At 40.6% G+C, this 19,224-nt stretch overlaps 1 protein-coding gene across 2 annotated transcripts in view; it reads right to left on the bottom strand.

Moving 5' to 3' along the window:
- Positions 1-228: 228 nt before the first annotated feature.
- Positions 229-19,224, bottom strand: part of GRIA3 (glutamate ionotropic receptor AMPA type subunit 3) — a 285,426-nt gene continuing 266,430 nt past the window's right edge. The window contains exons 13-15 of one of the 2 annotated variants that reach the window (XM_061179160.1): positions 17,810-18,057; positions 17,132-17,246; positions 229-474 (exon numbers count right to left, since the gene is read on the bottom strand). In XM_061179160.1, coding sequence (XP_061035143.1) covers positions 229-474; positions 17,132-17,246; positions 17,810-18,057 — 609 coding nt within the window. Of the gene's footprint in view, positions 475-3,116; positions 3,232-17,131; positions 17,247-17,809; positions 18,058-19,224 lie in introns of both variants that reach the window. The other variant, XM_061179159.1, reaches the window with a different exon arrangement.

The following is a 19,224-nucleotide window of genomic DNA, read 5'->3' as shown; positions in this document are numbered from 1 at the left end:
AGAGAATTTTTTTTCCTTTTGGGTCGCAGACCACAATTTAATTACAACTATGCTATTAGGAAAGCACCACTGTCTGACAAGAAAGCACAACCATTATTTTCAAAGAATCAAATGGTTGCAAAGAATAGACAATTCTTGAAACAATAAACCAAACCGAAAGACAACAAGAAAAAGAGATTGACATACAGTAACATAAGCTGATTAGTTTACTAGACCTTAACCGTACCCCTAGATCTTAACACTCTCTGTTCCATACACGTTGTAGCCTTCTCTGTATGTAGCGTAATTTTGAGTGTTGGTGGCAGGAGCAGGCTTAAAGTTTTGGGTGTTCTTTGTGAGTTTCATACGTTTGGACTCTGCCCGTGATTTGTAGCAGAATTCTATCAAAGCCACCATCATGGCCAGCCCCAGACCTCCGACAAGTATATAGAAAACGCCTGCCACATTGCTCAGGCTCAGAGCGCTGGTCTTGTCCTAAGAGAAATGAACAAGGCGATTAGTTCTTGGGGAAAACAAAGACAAGGGGACATTATAATGCATTGCAACAGTATACGATAGTTCTAAGTTGTAAAATAGCTAAACATTGATGTAAGTGCTATGACTCAACTCTGGCAACTGGCTGATGTTTCACAATGGCCAGCAAGACGGTAGATTGTGCTTCTGTTGACAGCTGTGATCCTCCCCTAAATGTTCTTTTAGTTTGACTCCTTAAATCCATTAGTACCTCAAGATGGTGTCAACAACTAAATAAAACAGCACTCGGCCATGGGAGCAAAAGTGGAAACACAAGCACAATTTATTCCTCTGCCAGCTTCGATCAACACCATTTGCCAGAGTTGAGCTGTACATCATCTCTGTCAATGTAACACTCTTTTCATTTGGGAACTTGAAGCACTCTTTCCCCTCTCTGCCCCGCAACACCCCTTTCTCCCTTGTTCTTGTCAACAACTGGTCTTTAAGATGCCAGGTGAGAATGTTAGAGGTTCCTGATATTCATATCTGGGGAGTTACTTCACAAGGGTTTGTTTTAAAAGGATTAACTCTCCCCTTTCACGCAGTGGCTGAGAAATTGCTCCTTTGGGGCCTGGCTGCTAAGGCCTCATCCTCAGCGCAGCAAGTCTTTGTGCTGCGAGAACAAGGGCACAGCACAAAGAATTGGCTCTGTTCCCTCTTCCTGAGAGTTTAAGGAAACTATCAGGAGGACCCGCTGGGTCCTGAATTGGCTCCATACAAATCAGAAAACTTTTCCAGGAGGCTGATGATTAAAAAAAAAAAATCCAGCTCATTTTTAGCTTTTACTCCAGGGAATGTAGAGAATAATTAGGAAAAAAACCAAAACAAAACACACTCCTATACTCATCTGCTCTCTATTTAAAATGGGGGGAAAATCGAGGAAGCCGGCCAGTGACTTTCAGGTCAAACTGCAAATCTGACTAAGCTATCTGCCTGTATGAAAAAGCAGAAACTGAACTGCTGAACAACGGAAAGAAACAAGTTGGTGCCTTGAGCCCTACCTTGAGGTAGGACACAGCAAGGGCCAGGAGCCTTTCTTTGAAAAAAATAAAATAAAGTAGCATTTTGTAGTCTTTTTAGAGGGAATGTAACCATTTTGCTGCTGAATACAACGGAATGGAATACCCAAATTGTTAAGCTGCTGAATACAACAGAATGGAATACCCAAATTGTTAAGCCGGTGAATTGAGTATCTTATTCAAATGATAGCACAGTGACCAGATGACGGCCATGGCTGACACTCAACACTCTGTGGCTCAGCCAGTCCTGGTATCATGTAAAGAATTAAATGTAAAGACAGTATGGCCATGTCCTGATTCTGTTTTCATAGGAGCCAGTCCTGCACTTGTTTACCTTAATAAAAAGGCCAATTGGAATTAAGTCGCATTGTCGGGAAGGGGGATAGGGACATGCCTCATGTCTACAACAACCTTGCAAATAGTCACTCTTCTAGGATGAGTAACAGGTAGCTAGACAAGTGGTAAGAATTTCTATAACTTATGAAACAGTGGATCATCTCCTTAAGGAGGCAGGCGAAGCTATCTGCAAGGAGGTTCCACAGTCCATTAGGAAACGGACCAATTTCTGGTAACCTGCCCTCTCCCATTAGATTTTTATATGTGTGTGGTTTTTGATGGGGGGAAAAAGTGTCCTTTACATCACCCATGTAAGCCGTAGCAACAAAGTTTCAAGTTCCATGTATTTAAGTTTCAAAGAATTCCCTGCTGTGGGATGTAGAAAACCAGTAGCAAAATGGTTCACTGCACAAGGAAAATGAGTGGCATTTCATGAAATGAATTAACTGATACCACAATATTAGTTCAAAAAAAGGAAAGGCAAAAGTTGAAACTAAAAAAGAACTTTCTTAGGGGAGCAAAGGGGGGCAGGAAGGAGGCAGGGAAGAGTGTTTCATGCTTATCAATGTGATGTTATCCTGAGAAGGTATACCCTTAAGGAGCATGCGACTGAATTTTAAAAGTATTACGTACAGAGATTCAAATGACACCTTTGGAAGAGAGAAGTGTGACAGACTTAATGAGATTTGAGATCCAAATAGATGCTGAACTCAATACGACAGCAGCTGAGAGGAGGCTGGCTAATCATTCTGCTTACAGAGACCAGTCTTTGTTATTTATTTCTTTGACTGTTTTCAGGTGGGATCGACATAATACATTCATAACCAAAGGCATTTACAACTACAAAGTCTCTGACACTGTAAGAGGTTAAGAAAAAGTACTGTCACAACTGGATCATTTTTTGTTTTTGGGGTTGTTGTTGTTGTTCTATTTTCTCTTTGAACTTTCGAAATGTGAAATACAGTAAAACCCCCTTATAACACAGCTCGTGATTTTACTGCTTTGGGAACATGGTGGGTCAGATTGAGTTCCCTAATCATAAGGATAGCTCGCCGGAGTCGATGATTGATGTCACATGGCAGGCCTCTGAGACTGGTGTTTGCCTTATTCCCTCATCGCTGGTGTTATAAAGGGGTCCCACTGTGTCAGGGAGTGTCTGTTGGGAAGGAAAGCCGTTTTAGGGTAGAAAATAAACAGTGGTTCAAAATGTGATTGCTAATCAGTACAAAAAGACCTTCAGCGACTGACCTTACTCCCGGAGTCCTTGGCTCCACATTCCCCCTTATCGTACCACCATTTGTTTTTCAGCTTGTCTAAGATGCCTTGTTCACTGAGTTTCAATACTGCAAGGTTTACAGGCGTTCTTCACGTGGGAAATAACATAAATAACATTATATTATGTTATTTTATGTTATTCAAGCTTCAAACTACTTTAAAACTATAGAAAGCGATAAAGCAGGGGGCCCTGGCCACAGAGTAATTTTAGACACTGCAGGCAACCTGAGCATTACCTTATAAAAATTAACACTACAGCAACGCTATATTTACCAGGGCCTGCCCATATCGCTTTGAGTAATCGGCACACACTGTTAAATAATGAGGATAGAAAAAAGGCACTCCTCAGATAGGCTGTGTGGGGTGAGGAGGGTCTCCCCTCAAGTGACAATTGTCGGCGGCAGCTTGCAGTAGCTTTGTGACGGAGGTGTGTTAGGTTTGATCTAACTGGGTGTCTTGTTGTACTTCCAGACAGAAAGCAAGTTTTATGGAGGAGTGGGGAAGGGAACGGGACCCGAAGGGGAGGCGTTTCCACATGTGGAGACAAAAGGATGAATCCGAACAGAATAGAAGATAGATTCTACGTGAATAACATGCCTTCTGATTAGTTGTCCTTTATTATACATATCTGTTGCCCAGCTGAAAATGATCTCAGAAAGAACTGTACTACATACATGTCTTCACAAACTGAATTCTTATGCACATACTTGTCTTAGTATTAAAGGTATAACGTGGACCTCTGAGTTTTGGATAAGAGTACTTTCAACAATGGGAGAGCTGGTCTATGGATTGTTTTTGAGTTACTGATCAGCTGTCTCTCTGATATGGTCATATGTCTGTGGGCGACTCAGATCACCAAAAGGTGAACTAGATTGTTTAAAAATGGATTATTAATATGGCATGACCTAAAATGGCAAGCTGACTGTCTCTATGGGTAGCGCTGTGGAGGAAGTTTAGATAAGCTGTTCTAGTGAGATGAGACTTCCTCAACTAAGAGGCTAATAAGTCCCCAGGAGGCCAGCCCACTGCTCCCTCGTCCTCCACCTCTTAAAGTGTGAAGACTTCATTCAGAGCCACTGGGCAAACGCAGGATACCCTACTGGTTCTAGGATAACGATGTTCTCTCTTAGAAATTTCTTCAGCTGTAAAATGGGAATAATGACCTTTACTCTGTCTCCTTTCTAGAGCTAATGAATCTTAAATAAAGTATCTCTAATAACTTTAGATTAAAAATGCATTATTTACAGAGGGTGGCATATTTCTATTATGAGGCAATAAACTACTGTGTGTTCAGATTCACGTGAACAATATTGCCAATACTAGTGCATGTTTTTCTTAATGCCACCAATTTACCAGGAGGAAAACAGATATATTTATGTAACTATGAACATTCCATAGAATTTCTGAGCTTATTTTGGGTAACTTGGACCCACTAACATATCCAGTCATTGACAAGACTTCTATTGTCACAGAGATCTGGCCCCTATCAGACCAAGCAGCAGGACCATCTCATCTTGAGAATTCTGAGAAACGTGTCATCATTTAAAAATAATAGGCAATTTCAGAGTACTTGGGATTTGAAAAACTGTAAACCTTTAGTGTCACAGAGGTGACACTTTCTTGGTTAGTGCAGAGCTTGGCAGCCAGAATGTCTGCATTTTGTTTCTCACCAGGAAACTGAGGTCCTTTTATACTTTAAACAATTCCTTCAATCAGTGCTCAGAAGCTGAGGCTTCTCAAATGCTAGCCAGACTTGCTTGGAATGCAAAGCAACAAAAGATACTCAAATAAAAATTTGAGCCTCTTTAGGATATTACTGGCAGTGAAAGTTAAGTCTTAGACTTTTAAAGGACAGACAGGCCATCTATGGCCCTGAGATCAGTGTTGGAACTGCCTTCTCCCCTAATCCCCACTGTCTGGCCTCCTTCTCTCTCCTTTCCCCCTATTATTTTTTACTTTATCACCACCACCTTTCCTCCAGTGCTGTGCCTTAAGCTAGGCACTGGGACCCAGGCTCAGGATTATGACAGTTGGCTTAAGTTGCAGGGGAGATGCTTTCCAATGGCATATGGGTGACTGATTCCATCAGGACCTCAGGAAAAATTACAAAGCATTTTTTCTTCCTTTCTGTGCTTCCTCTTTTCTTATTGTAAAGGGCCCAGTGTCTTCATGCTGCTCTCTAAGCCCTTACCAGGCCCTGACCTCCCTCAAGCTACTATACTCTTCAAATTACTTCATTCAGTTTCCTTAGTACAGCTGCTCTTACTAGATCTCAGGAACAGAGCGGTCTGATTAAAGGCACTCACACTAAGGTCCAAATAGAGACCTCTCCCTAGAGATCCTGGGTTTTAAAAAATTTGTCAACCCTTAAGTGAGCTAGGTTGATAAAAGTGTGACATGCTAGTTTAGAACAATGGTTCTCAAAGTGTGGTCCAAGGACCCCTGGAGGATCCCTGAAAACTTTTCATCATAGGGTCTGTGAGGTCAAAACTATTTTTGTAATAATACTAAGGCATTCTTTGTCTTTCTTACTCTTATTCCCTCATGATGTACAGTGGAGTTTCCTGGAGGCTACATGACATGTAATATCACAACACATTGAATGAAGAAGCAGAAATGAGAATCCTATTCTATTAAGCCAGACATTAAAGCTATTTGCAAAAATAGGACAATGCCGCTCCTCACTAATTTTTTAAAAAAGTTATTTTTCATAAAAAGTATGTTATTTATGTTAATATACATTGGGTTTATTATTTTTAAGTGAGCTAATACATTATTTTAAAATTCTTCAGTTTTAATTTCTGATATGTTAAGTGTTAACAGACTTAATACATATGAACAAAATCTTTTGGGGGTCCCCTATAACTTTTAAGGGTGTAAAGGGGTCCTGGGATAAAAAGGTTTGAGAAGCACTGGTTTTAGAGGAGGGTAGACTTTTCCCCTGCTGGGGCCTAGTCTGGGCTGCCACCCTCCACTCTTGCCAAAACCCAGGCTGAGCATTTAAGCATCCAGGTCAGCAATTTAGCATCCTAGTTTTCTGACAAATGGCCTACCCCTGCCTTAGGCCATCAAGTGGCTCCCACAGAACGGTTGGTAGATGCTCTCTACTCCCGTGGCCTCCACAGTTACAGTGGAGGTTACCTTAGAGCAATGGTTCTCAATCGGGGGTCATTTTGTCCTCCAGGGGACATTGGACAATGTCTAGAGTCATTTTTCACTGTCACAACTGGGAGGGTGGGGAATGCTACAGGCATCTAGTGGGTAGAGGCCAGGGATGCTGTTAAACACCCTACTAGGCACAGGGCGGCCCTCCACAACAAAGCCCCAGATGTCAACAGTACCGAGGCTGAGAAACCCTGCCTTAGAGCGTCCAGACCTCATCTGTTGCCCCAGGGCTTTAGAGAAATCTGACAAATGATATACCCTTAGAAGTTTAGTCTTTGATTGGAAAAAAAAAAAAATCACAGGGCTTAAGGAACCTGGCAGGGAAACAATGTGCGTTTGGGAACTTCTAAATAAAAATGAAGGAGAAAAACAAACATTTTAAGAAGTAGCACAGCCAAGGAGCATAAAAGCTGTAATCAGAAATCACAGATAATACCACTTAACAAGGTTAGGATAGCTGCCAAGAAAAGAAAGTACCTTAAAGGCCAAATCTCCTAGAATTGTATGTTGCTGCGGGGTGGAATAAATTCCCAAGATTGCAGAGAAAAACTGCTTTTATCCACATAATTTCTCTCTTACTGTACCTTACTGGATGTATTGCCAAACTCAATTCAAATCAACCAAATGTATTGACACCCTCCTCCCAACACACACACACACGCGCACACACACACACACACACACAATTTGGTATTTTAAAGGAAGTGGAATTAGGTGGACATCTGGTTATTTTAAATGTCACTTTCCTCATGATGCCATTTTTGCTCCTCACCCAATATTTTCTCTCCCTCCTTCCTCTTCTACCTTGCCTTATTATTTGGGCCCAGGTCTTGTGTCTCCCTCTAGGCTGTGTTTCTCAAGGGGAGGGACCATGACTTATGTATTTGTATTCCCCACTTAGAATAGTTCTCTCAATAAATACTTGATTAGAAAACTCTCTTTTAGCATTTTGTTTTTCAGCCTAGTACTTCACACATTATAAAATTATTATTATTATTGGTCAAGTTTAATAATCACTTTAAGAAGGTAGATTTATGGTCTCTATAAGTAAAGAAATCGAGGCACAGATAGGTTAAGTAATCTGCTCAAAACTGCACAGCAAATTATGGGGCAGTCCAGAAGGCAAATTAACATGCATCCAACTCTGTACTGTACATTCTCCAATGGAACACACAAAAAAGGGGTAGCAGTCCTCATTGTTTTCGTTCTTAGGGCTTGGATGTTCATAATGAATTTGTTCTTTAGGGATCACCATACGCCAGCTAACTATCAGCCTAGCAAGGGCATATCTAGCAGCTGGGGCCTTTCACTGTGATGCAGCAATATGTCTCCAGGGGAATGTTTCAGAGCAATTACTGCAGGCCCTTAACTGGTACCTGAGAGAATTATAAGTCAGAAATATTTACTGTACTCACTTCAGTAGAGAAAAGAAAGAATTAAACAAAGTAGGTCAGATTCCTATCATGGAAATTAGGCAGGCATTCTCCCCTCTGAAGGGCTTGCTATGGACGTTTTGCTGAGTAGAGCCCTCGTAAGACAAAAACACAGGTTGGCAAGCTTAGGGAGAGAACAGGAGGGCTTTGTGATGTAATTTCAGGGGGTCTGGGAACATCCCCCTGTCCACAAATATTTTCCTCACTGGTACCTGAAATTCCATCATGAGAATTTCACACCTTTAAGTTTGAGCAGCATTCCTTGTTAAAATACAAATCTTCCTGAGAAATGGGAGAGGAAGCAAAGAGTAACTATTCCCAAACTCCAAATCTTTGTTCCATTTCGTTGAAAAAATGTTCAGGGGGGAAAGGGTGTAAACTTCTCCTATGTAAAGGGTGTAAATTGCACCCATGTCATAAAAATGTATATGGATTGTTGATCAGATGGAGAGTATGACAGCGAATGTGAACTAGATAGTCAGTTAACAGTATGTGAAGGTAGCACAGACCTGTGGCAGGATGACTATTCCTGAGTGCTGGCAACAGTCACGGAGTAGCACCTATTTTTTTTTTTTTAATTGGGATAGTAATGTAATTCATAATGCCTTGAAAATGAATTCTATTTTTGAAGAAAACATAACTGGCTGATACAAATTTCTGCTTATCTCTGCCATCCACACCTGGCAACAACTCAGCGCCAAAGCACTGTGCTCATTAATCCAGGGCATCCAGCCCTGGGTGGCAGTTGTCTAGGTTCCCAGCTCATTCCTGGGAGCTATGAACCAGCCATTGCAAAGTTCAATGTCATCTTAGTGATGGCCAGTGTTACATATGAAGACAATTTAGGATAAGAAGACCATTTTTTTCCCCCTGTGAAAGTAGAAACTGCTTATTAAAAAAAAAAAAAACTAAAACTAAAAATGTTGACATATTTCAAAAGAACTGTCCAATTTATTTTTCAATTTGATTTCAGGAAATACCTAAAATAGGTAGTTTGGAGCCACGTTGGATTCTGTTTTATGAAGAGAGAAATGTGGACAGAGTGGCGTGAGGGTGCTGAGTTTGCCCATAGTGGAAAAGAAGAAAAAATGGCCTCGTGAATTAATGACCAAGTTGATTCCTCCATATGGTGATCCTAGAAGGGTTGAGATAAGGATTTGCACTATGGATATTGTTCTGGGCCTGAAAAATATAGGAATCCATGGTGTAGTACAATTGATCTGAGAGAATGTGGGATATATTCTGCTCTACATGGCTTCACTTCTCCTTTCTGAGCAGGGACACCTAAAGAGCAAATGTCTGTTTAATAAATGATGCCAAGAGATCATCAATGGTGCCCTTAGGAGGGATGGATATATGTGTAAATATGTAGGTCATGGAGGGAAAGACAAGGAGATCACAGAGAAGTAAAAGAAATATGCGAGCAAGGATGGTGTATTTGCATAGTTAATTAGAAACTTGCTCTAAGAACACAATATCTGAATGATGATAACAGAAACTTATCACAAGCTAAGCTTGAAGCCCATCCCTCATGCTATGCTTCATCTGAAGCTCACTCTAAGTTACTGCATTTGTTTCTTGGTACCTAGTGATTCTTTTTGAACAACTTCTAAAAATTATCTTCGGCCCAGTGGAGGGAGAAAAGCCATCTTTCACTGGCTTTTCTACTGAAGATATTTCAGGTTTTCATGGTGACAAGTCACCTTTCCGAATTGCTCACTTGCTTCCCTAGCCTTTTCAGGCAGGAAGGCAGTTATAGACATCTCTGCCCAGGCAGGGCTTGATTTATTAAGTTGAAGCCAATTGATAACCAAGCAGGAGAAGATTCTTTGTTGGCTGAAAGGATTTATTCTACAGTCCTTTATATTCTTTTCCATAGGTTACCTTCGGACATGTGTAGTAAAGGGATTTACCTCTCCATACAGTAGCTGTTGGAGGCTGTGGAAGTTCAAAATATGCCCTAGACTACATTAGTATCTGGACCCCTTTAAAGAAGATTTATCGATTTCTTTTCACAGGGGTTTCTGGATGCAGCATTCTAGGAGAATGAAGGTTTAAGTTATTTTAATCTTTCTACCCTTGGATCAGCCTGAGCTTTCTCCACAACCTGGGAGCAGGCACATATGACTGCTGGCAATACTGGACTCTGGCCACCCAAGTGACCCTCATTCCACAGGGGCAGCTACAATGATTTGCAGAGTTGTGCAGTGCTTAGCTGCTAGACGCTTCCTCTGAGACAGTATTTATATCATGTACTTCACAAATGTAGCTCAAACCTATTTAACTCCTTGCTAATGAGATCATAATTTAGTATAAGTGCAAAGAGCAAATTCAATAATGCATGCATATAACATTAGGAGTTGAAAGCTGTGAGTTATTTTACTGAGGGCCCAACAATGCTAGTGATTGAAACCTATTGATGAGCATCTGTGCTAGAGAAGCAGCCCCCAAAGTCACTTGGAGATATGTGGATAAAGCCAGGGCATTTCCAAATGATAACCTCTCAAATTCAAAGTGATAGATCCCTTGATTACACAAGTTGTGAGTTTCACTGATGGATTTCTGCCAAACTGGGCCTTTGTCCAATCTCCCCCTCTAGAACAGGAAACCTAAACCATTATGGGTTGTGGACTGTCTCACATAACCCAATTTGTCTGGGAAGACTTCTTACTCAATTTGTCCCTGACAGGGAGAAGGGGCTCAGGGAAGATGCTAAGCTTCTGGAGAAGCCAGTTTTGTTTAAGATGTGGCCACAGATAATTTCCCAAGTACATAATTCATATGATTCACTTGAAAACTCTGTTTTGAGATCCATTAAAAATTCAAACTATCACATTTCGTTGGGTTTTATCACATACAAGGGTATTTTCTTTAATTCATCCCAATGGTACTGAGAGAGAGAGGCATAGATTGAGAAGGACTGAAACCGATCTTTACCAGAAACTCATATGACAAATGTTTCTGAAGACATCTAGATCATTCTCCTGATTCTAGGCAAAATATTCATTGAGAGTTTAATCTGATGGGTGCCAGCATCCTATTTTCCCCCCAGTAGCCCTCCGTTGACCATGACCCATAGAAAAATAATCAGTCTTAGCTTACACTCCAATAGATTGCAACAAATGGGGGTCTATATATCAGATCTGAAAACTGACTTCTGGTTGCTGCTCCAGGGTACATGCCACCCTCTTCCAGCTTGCATGCTAGCATCCACTTCTCTGCATTTCCAGCAGTGATGCTAGACAAGACACACTAGCAGAGTCAGTCTCTCCCTCTCTCTCTCTTTTTTTTAATGTAACGTATGCTATTGTCTTAGGTCTATATTTTGAGAAATATTTGCTTCAAAGCCAGATGAAAGTAAGCTTTATGGTGAATCTAGCACTTGGACCACACTTTTGCCACCTTTGACAAATGGAGATTTGCCTCATGTGCCAAGGGCCAGATGCTATACCGCTCTCTAGGAAGTCAAAAGAGAATGGATTTCAGTTGTTCTCCATAAAAGAAATCTGCCCCCACCCTGTTCCACCAACCTCAATTCCCACCCTCATCGAATGTACTTCAATCATTTCAAATCTTTCGTGTTTCTTTTCCATGGCTGTCCTACCTTTCGGAGAGTGTAGTTCTATAATCTTCTTTCCAAATGAAAGGAAACCAAATGATTTGGTCTTAGAGGGGCAGAAAGGGCATAGACATGTACCATTTAACTGTGCACTGCAGCGGTGTCTTTCTTCTTGGCAATTGTTCAACAGCATCCTTACCTTCAGGCTTTTCAGCCCTGCTGCTCTTTCTGTAGCTCTGGTGTTGGACATTTGCTCATTATTTGTCAATAAGAAACACATTCAAGTTATCAGGATAATACCAAAGGCAAATAATCACATCCTAATCATAGAAACCATGTCAAGGCCACGCAGTCAATTTCAAAAAAAAAAAAAAAAAAAAATCACTAGAATGGATTAATTTTTAAAAATATTTTCTTTCTGGATTACAATTTTTTTTTCCGGTGGTAGAATTTATTCTTTAACACCATCTGGTAAAATCAATGGTTTTGGTAGTCACTGGACTGGTTCGGTTCTTAAGGCAAAAAGGTCCCTTGTTTGAAGCAGCCACTTGAAAGAAAGTGCGGGTTTGCTCTTGGGAAGAAAACCTGAGTAAGTTCAAGGAGCAAATTTAGTCACTATCAGGAAAGATAACTGTCAGTTTCTTCATACTTCCAGGAGGCGGCACCAGCATAGAGACATGCAAACCAATGAAGAGCATAATATACTCACCCTACTCTTTGATCCCAAACCAGTCTCGGTGATTCACAGGAACTTCTTCTAAGACCCAGGAAGTGCCATCAATCTGTAATAATTCTTGACTACACACATAACAGTGTCAATAGAGAGTCACTGGGATCCATCTTAACCCTGGATATCCAAAATGTCTACCTTTAGGGATGGCTCCTGCCAATAAAAGGTCCATCTTGTTGCAGGTAAAAGACAGATGCAGATTCACATCAATTACCCAAGGCCCAAGAATGTCAAAGAATTCTGGGTGTGGAAGAGACGTGGTTAAGAGATGGTGGCATAGGAGAGGAGGATTGTAGACATACATGGAAGAAGAAGAAATACACACAAAACTGAGGATCTCATTTATATATATAGGAAACACAGCACCGCCTCATTCATCTCTGTACCACCAAACAGAAGCCGAGGACATTTGGAAATGTGCTGTCCTAAAGTATACATTTTTTTCTATCTCTGAATAGGACACTTGCTAAGCAAATGTATGGGATTAAAAAAAAAAGATTGTTAGTGATAGGGAGGAGGAACATGTTTGAATTTCTTAAGAGAACAAACTCTTTTTAGGTACTTTAAAAGCACCCATGTGAAAGGAAGCACAACTAATTTTAATTGCAAGCCATTTTTGGAATTTACTAAAACAAGTTCCCTAAGTTCTTTCCTAGCATCACATTGGTTAGTTTATTCTAGTTCCTATATATTTGTGAAGATAATAAAACAGCATTTCTCTATCAATACTCTATACATCATAATGGTCATCCAACCATTTATTTAATTAATGGAAGTTTAAGTTCATATCCTATCCTTATCCCTTACTTGCCTATATGCCTTACAAGTTAAGGCAACTCTCACTGCAGTCAAGTAGTTCAGAATGGTCTCCTTTAAACATTCTGTTCCAATGTCCCCCAAAGCACGCAAAGTGTGCTGATTTTCAGCTTGGAAAATATGCACACTGGAAGTCGATTTAAATCCCTGGATAGAACTAAAACCAGGACAATTCTAGGGTGAGGTGGGGTAGAGTTTATAATGCCTTATCACCCATCACAAATAGATTGTTTCATTGACCAGCCCCCTTCAGGTAAGGTAAGGTTACATGGGGAAGCTAAGCTAGTGCCCTTTACCCAAGATTAAGGGAATGAAGCAGGGTGGGTGGGGGGATCAGAAGAATTTGAAAGTTTGAGGGCACAAGCAGCTGGGGAGGGAGGCTGATGTGGTAATTCAGCAGCTGAATCTCCATTCTGCTGTGATTTACAGCGACAGACTTTTCACTGGCTGTGTCACAAACCCCTGGTGATTGGGGTTTATCGCTGCAACAAACTATTGGCTCTTAATTATTGCATTTGCACACACAATGTAATAAAGCACTAACACAAAAGGGTGGTTTGCAGGGTAAAAATTCCCAAACCACAGCTCTAATTTCCATGATCCTTGCCTGGGCATTTATAGTCCATCATGGAAGGATCAAGTCTGATTTGTTTAGGCCCAATTAGCCCAGGTTTAGGAAATTGGTAAAACCAAGCAGAATTTTAGTTCTAACCTGTAGGTCTGGTGCAGGGGCTACCTTGGTGACTGACCTTGTCTTTATTCATTGTATCAGAAAAATAAAAAACTCTATTTCATTAGCTTAAGCGAGTGCACATTTAAAACAGCCTGATCATTGCTTGTTTCTTCCATAGAATAGTAACATTTTGAGAAAAGGCTTAGAATGTGTAATGTCTCATGTCAGGGGGGAAAAGTCAGCAATTTAACATAATTGCCCATTTATCATTATTTAAAGGTTGCAGGGGAGAAAGAGAGAGAGAGAGAGAGATAAGTAATACATGCTTTTCTCCGTCTCCTGGTCTCAGAGATAATAGGTGTAGAAGCATTTTTGAAAAAGTAAAAACACTCATAAATGTCAGGCTTTGTGATTACTGTCATTTTTAGTCATCAGTACTGAGGGCTGGAATGGCTTAAATATGCTATTTGCCTTGTAACCAAGGTAGTTGAGAATAAACCTGATTTTTATGGAAATATATCACATGCAATCAGATTCACATTGCTCATTGGATGGGTAGATGTGATAAATTGCTGCCTACAATATTATCACCAGAGGTGACCCTGAAAGTCAGCAGAGATTTGTGACAGCATTAGCTGTGTGACCTTCTCAAAGTCACCACCATCTCTGGGTCTCACTTTCTCTATGAAATGATGGTATATTTGTCAATTGTCATGTTAACTGGGGATGGAATACAATAAAGAAATGTAATTCTCAAGCCATTTTACTAATACAGTTAAAACTCACTGATTTGGACTAACAGAGGGGAAGGATTATCTGAAGAAGAAAGTCCTGAATTACAAAATAGCTTCGAAGAATGACAGTTTCATTACTTTAAGTCTGTTTTGTAACTCAAACTCACTATAAAACATTGCCTTAGTGGAGGTCCTCGTGAGAACTGCTTTAGCAGATAAATTTGTAATGAATATGATTATACCTAAAACAATGCTTCCGACATTTGAAAAAGGTTTGTTCTCTTAAGGAAAAATTCAACTGGCAGTCTAGTCTAAACTCTTCATTTGCTTAACAAACCTCTCTTGACCTCTCTTAGACTGTAGACTGGTCCCTGTCCAGTTTATCTCAAATTATAAATTAGAGGGCTCCAAAGTAATGAGGTTCCACTGCCTTTTCTACCTTCTTCTCCATTGATTTGTTTTTGGCGTCACCACTAAATAGTGGTGACACAGATTCAAGTTCATCTCTTGCCCCTTCTCTTGCCCACTCTCAGAAAACTGCAGGTAGCAGGAAGGAAGGAGAGAAAGGCAAGCTCCTTGGTAATCCAGAAACGGAATAAGCAATTGTTGGATATGCAACACTGATCATACTATTATCCATAGTTGAGAAAGGGGTCGACTTATTTCAAAAGGTTGTCTGGAGGAATGACCAAAAAAAAGTGATTTGAAAGATGCCTGGCAAGTAGCACTATGGTCAAAGAAGTTGGAAATATCTAGGATCTACTGAAATATTTTTCTATTTGCATATCAAAAATCAGATAATCTGGAAATCGTGGGGCTGGCAACAAAGTTACTTGATAATTTTGCAGCAGTATTAGCTGAGGAAATAACTGGGTGAAAAGTAAAAATTCAGCCAGATGCATGCAGGTTTTTTTGTTTGTTTATGTAACATCAAACATCTGGTTATTTGAAAACTTCTGGGCAGTTGGCATCCTGTGGATGTTTTAGAGTCATCTTGATACAGTCCATGGTTCCTTTTTAACCATGCTGGGTATGAATGATGAATTCGTGACAGCCATGTATCCAATCCAGCTCAATTTTTCACTCTGCAACTCACTTGAATGATATAATTAGGTTCTCCGTGGCCTGATAATAATATGAGAAAAAAGACCAGGAAGAAGTTTCTAAATACTCTAGGCATCAGGTGAGCCACTACAAAACTCAAATGAGCCAAGTCAATAGCATCAGTTCACACTGGTGGGAGAGGAAGTTACTGCTTTTTGACACATAGTAAAACCTTGATTAATTGGAATCCATAAGGGATGGATGGAATTTTCAATAAGAATACTCATTTTGTCTCATTCTTGGCTAATCACACTTTTTTTTTTTCTCAAAATGCTTGTATCCACTTTCTCGCCTCAGGCAAGCGGCCTCTAATGTTTGAGGGTCAATCCAGATGGAGAGAAGGTAGAGGAGACAGAGCTGAGTGTGACCCAACCATAGGTCATCTCTTGGCAAGTGATTGAAAAAAAATCAATTCCTTGCAGTCTTCTTTTTTTGGTACTATTGCTGCTTTCTCATCAATGTGGAGTACTGAGGGGGGGCAATTCAGTTAGTTGGGGTACTGGTTAGGTGAGCTCTGGTTAATCAAGGTTTTACAATAAAAGACCTCGCCAATGCTTGGTAAGATTATGTCCTGAAGAAAGTCGTTTTTAAATTTATTTCTTGGAAAGTGCTCTGTGTTTCCAAACCCATATTATACTGCAGACTGGCAAACTAACTTTTCTGTCAGGATCCTGAGGAGTGGCGAGAGAAAGAGAGGAGCAGAGGTGTAACCATTGTCTCTGAAGGAGAAAAGTTTCTGCTTGCCTGCCTGTTGATCTCTGATTGGGAAACACTATTCTTCACCTTAAGACGCCCATGGTATCTTGGTCGTACAAGAGCCGATCTTACATGCTTCAATATAATTCTCATGCCCTTTGGGCCATGGAGGATTCTGTTTTCAGGTCCTCTCCTGTACTTACCCAACGTGTCTTTCCATCATTTGGTATTGTGGCTTCTGAGCTTGCCCCTATTTCTTGTTGCTTGGTTGAAGGCTATTCATTCTTTCTAGCCCCGAAGAGCATTAAGGAGCCAAAGGAATGCCAAGTGAGATGGTTTTTCTCACAACGGCAGCCTGAATAACCATTAGACCTACCTGAACTAAGAACACAGCTATAGGGAGAAGCCACATCAGGGATTCATACACATAGAGTATCGGTTATGTGACGCGCTTGTTTAAATATACAAAATATCTTTGTAAAGTCTATATATGTGGTGACTTATTGAAGAAAGACCCCATTTAACTTGAAACTGAGCTTGTTCTTTGGCTTTCAAGTTGAGTGGGGCCAGCTTAAATAGGCCATCACATATAGAGAGCAAGTCTCATCACTCACGCACATGATTGAAGAAGCCAACCAGCCACCGTGAGCAACCACCATACCATCATGCCTTAGGGGAAAAAAGGCTGTAACCTGACTTTTCAGTAGATGGATTTGATTTCTCACACCACTCATCTGAGGCAGGTGGGGACAGTCTTAAGGAAAGCCTCGGGCTCTTGAAAGCCTAGGGCATTGAAACCTACACCACGGCCTTCATAAGGCAAGCAGTCTGGTGTGTGAGGGGAGGGAAGGGGTGTGGACGGGGGGAGCCTCTGTCTGGGAGTTTAAGAAGGGACCCAAGTTAGATCAAAAATGCGGGCGGTGCCCTGGAGCCTTTCTAGGTCCCAAAGCTGCCAGGGGAATAACCTGGTCATTCCACTTTATGTGCGAGTCTTGTGCTCTCTCCTCAATAATAAGATAACAGTCTTGCCGATTACTCGTCACTAAGGGTACCCGGTTGTGGTGACATTGAGGCTGACCTTGGAGTCACCGCCCCCGCTGCCGCACTCTCCTTTGTCGTACCACCATTTGTTTTTCAATTTGTCCAAGAGGCCTTGCTCATTCAGTTTTAATACTGCCAGGTTAACAGCATTTCTTGAAACGATAAAACATAACTTGTAAGAAAATGCACAAATGCTTAGGAAATCGTTAACGTATAAAAAGGAGCACAAGAGGACAAATTGGCTAAATTTCACAGAACGTGGAGCTATAAAAATGTCTGTACAGCAAATACAGGGTTAAATATTGGAAGGTGGCATGGAGGATAACATTTGCTCAAAACTGAAGTGTGCGGGATGGGGAGATTGTCTTTGATAAAGAAAGTAACAAAACACCACATCCATGCAATTAACATTCGTCACATATGGCACCATAACTTGGCTTTTACCATTTAAATTGAAAAAGCCGTTGAACTGTAAAATTAAAACAGCAACAAACAGTCAGAGAGGACAACACAGAGAGAGAACATTTAAAAAAAAAATGGATGCATTAAATAGATGAAACCATAATTTACCGTCTTATTTAACTCCATGGAATATTGTAGATTTTAAACTTTTAAAAGTTACCTCAAAATCCACAAGAAAGAAAATGACAACAAAATGCATCAGGGTAGGTGGAATACTATAACAACACGGATATTGTTATATTATTCCACCCACCTTAATGCTGAGCCTTTAGGGGTTGCCACACCATAGCCTTTGGAATCCAGATTTCCACCAACTTTCATCGTATCACACGGTTTTCTCTGCTCAATGTACTCATTCATGGTTGACTCCAGCAGGAAGGCAAACTTTCCCTTGGACTTCCGCACTCGGGCCACTCCGTCTGCTGTTGTTTTGGTAAACACAGATGGCTCTGCTGATTTCATGTAAGACCACATTTTCTCATAGACAGCAATCTTGGATCTCTGCAACAGAGATGAGAATTCTTAGAGCTACCAGATATTAAAACTGGAAGAGGCCTCAGTGCAGTGGTTTTCAAATAGTTTTGATTGCCATCCACAGTAAGAAAAGCACGTTACACTGCAACCCAGTAAGTACATTCATACATATGTAAACATGGTTCCAAAATAGGTTTCTCAAAACCACACTCATCTTTGCTATGTGTGATGCTCTCTGATATCTTCTATTCTATTTGAATTCACTTAGAAAAATGCCAGTCAGGACCCACTAAATTGATTTTATGGCTCCAATAATGGGTTGCAACACTTCGAAAAACACTTTCTTAGTTCAATCTTTCTCTCAATTCAGAAATCACTCCTACACTATCCTGCTATGTGATTACCCTTTACTGCCTGAAAAAAAAAAACAAACAAAAGGCTCTTGGAAGGGAGTGTACAACCATTTTAGTTAGCCTACTCCAGTATGGGGCATTAATTATTGTAAGAAAGTACTTCCTTATTCTGACCTGAAATTTGTTTCTCTATGACTCCTACCCTTTACTACTATCCACTAGAGCTATGCAAAGTAATTCTGTTCCTTCTTCTACATGATGGTCCTTCAGATATTGCAAGGTTGTTGTTATGCCCCCTCTTCATCTCTTCATCAGGTTAAACTCCACTGGTGTCTAATACTATTCCCGGAACCCTCACTGGTCTTTCTCCCATGGGGTTCTAGCTAGCAGTGTCTCTCTTAAATTGGAGTGTCTAGAAATAAGCATGGCATCCCTGTTATACGACAAGGACAGAATGAAAAAAACTGCTTCCTGTCATTGGAGCATTATTTTCTATCACTACTGCTTGAGTTTTCATGAACATATTTAGTCTTCCATCCATCCTTTCAACAAATACTTATTGAGCACCTGCTATATACAAACCACTCTGCTGGGGGGTGTGAAGAATATGAGAGTCCTTCCCTCAATTCAGATTGAGGTCAAACCCTCCAAACTGTTAGTTTTTTGTACCATGCCAAGTTTCCCTCATGATTAGCTTTTTGAATTTAATTCCATTAAACTTCAATCCAGTTCAGGTGGTCCTTAGAACGTGTACTAAACACTTACAGGTCTATGTTAGGCATTTTGGAGAATATAAAGGAAGCATGGTCTCAGTGACCCCATGACTTACAATCGGGTTGGG

Source organism: Eubalaena glacialis, chromosome X, assembly GCF_028564815.1.
Source record: "Eubalaena glacialis isolate mEubGla1 chromosome X, mEubGla1.1.hap2.+ XY, whole genome shotgun sequence".
Classification (NCBI taxonomy): Eukaryota; Metazoa; Chordata; class Mammalia; order Artiodactyla; family Balaenidae; genus Eubalaena; species Eubalaena glacialis.
This window is presented reverse-complemented; position numbering and strand designations above follow the sequence as displayed.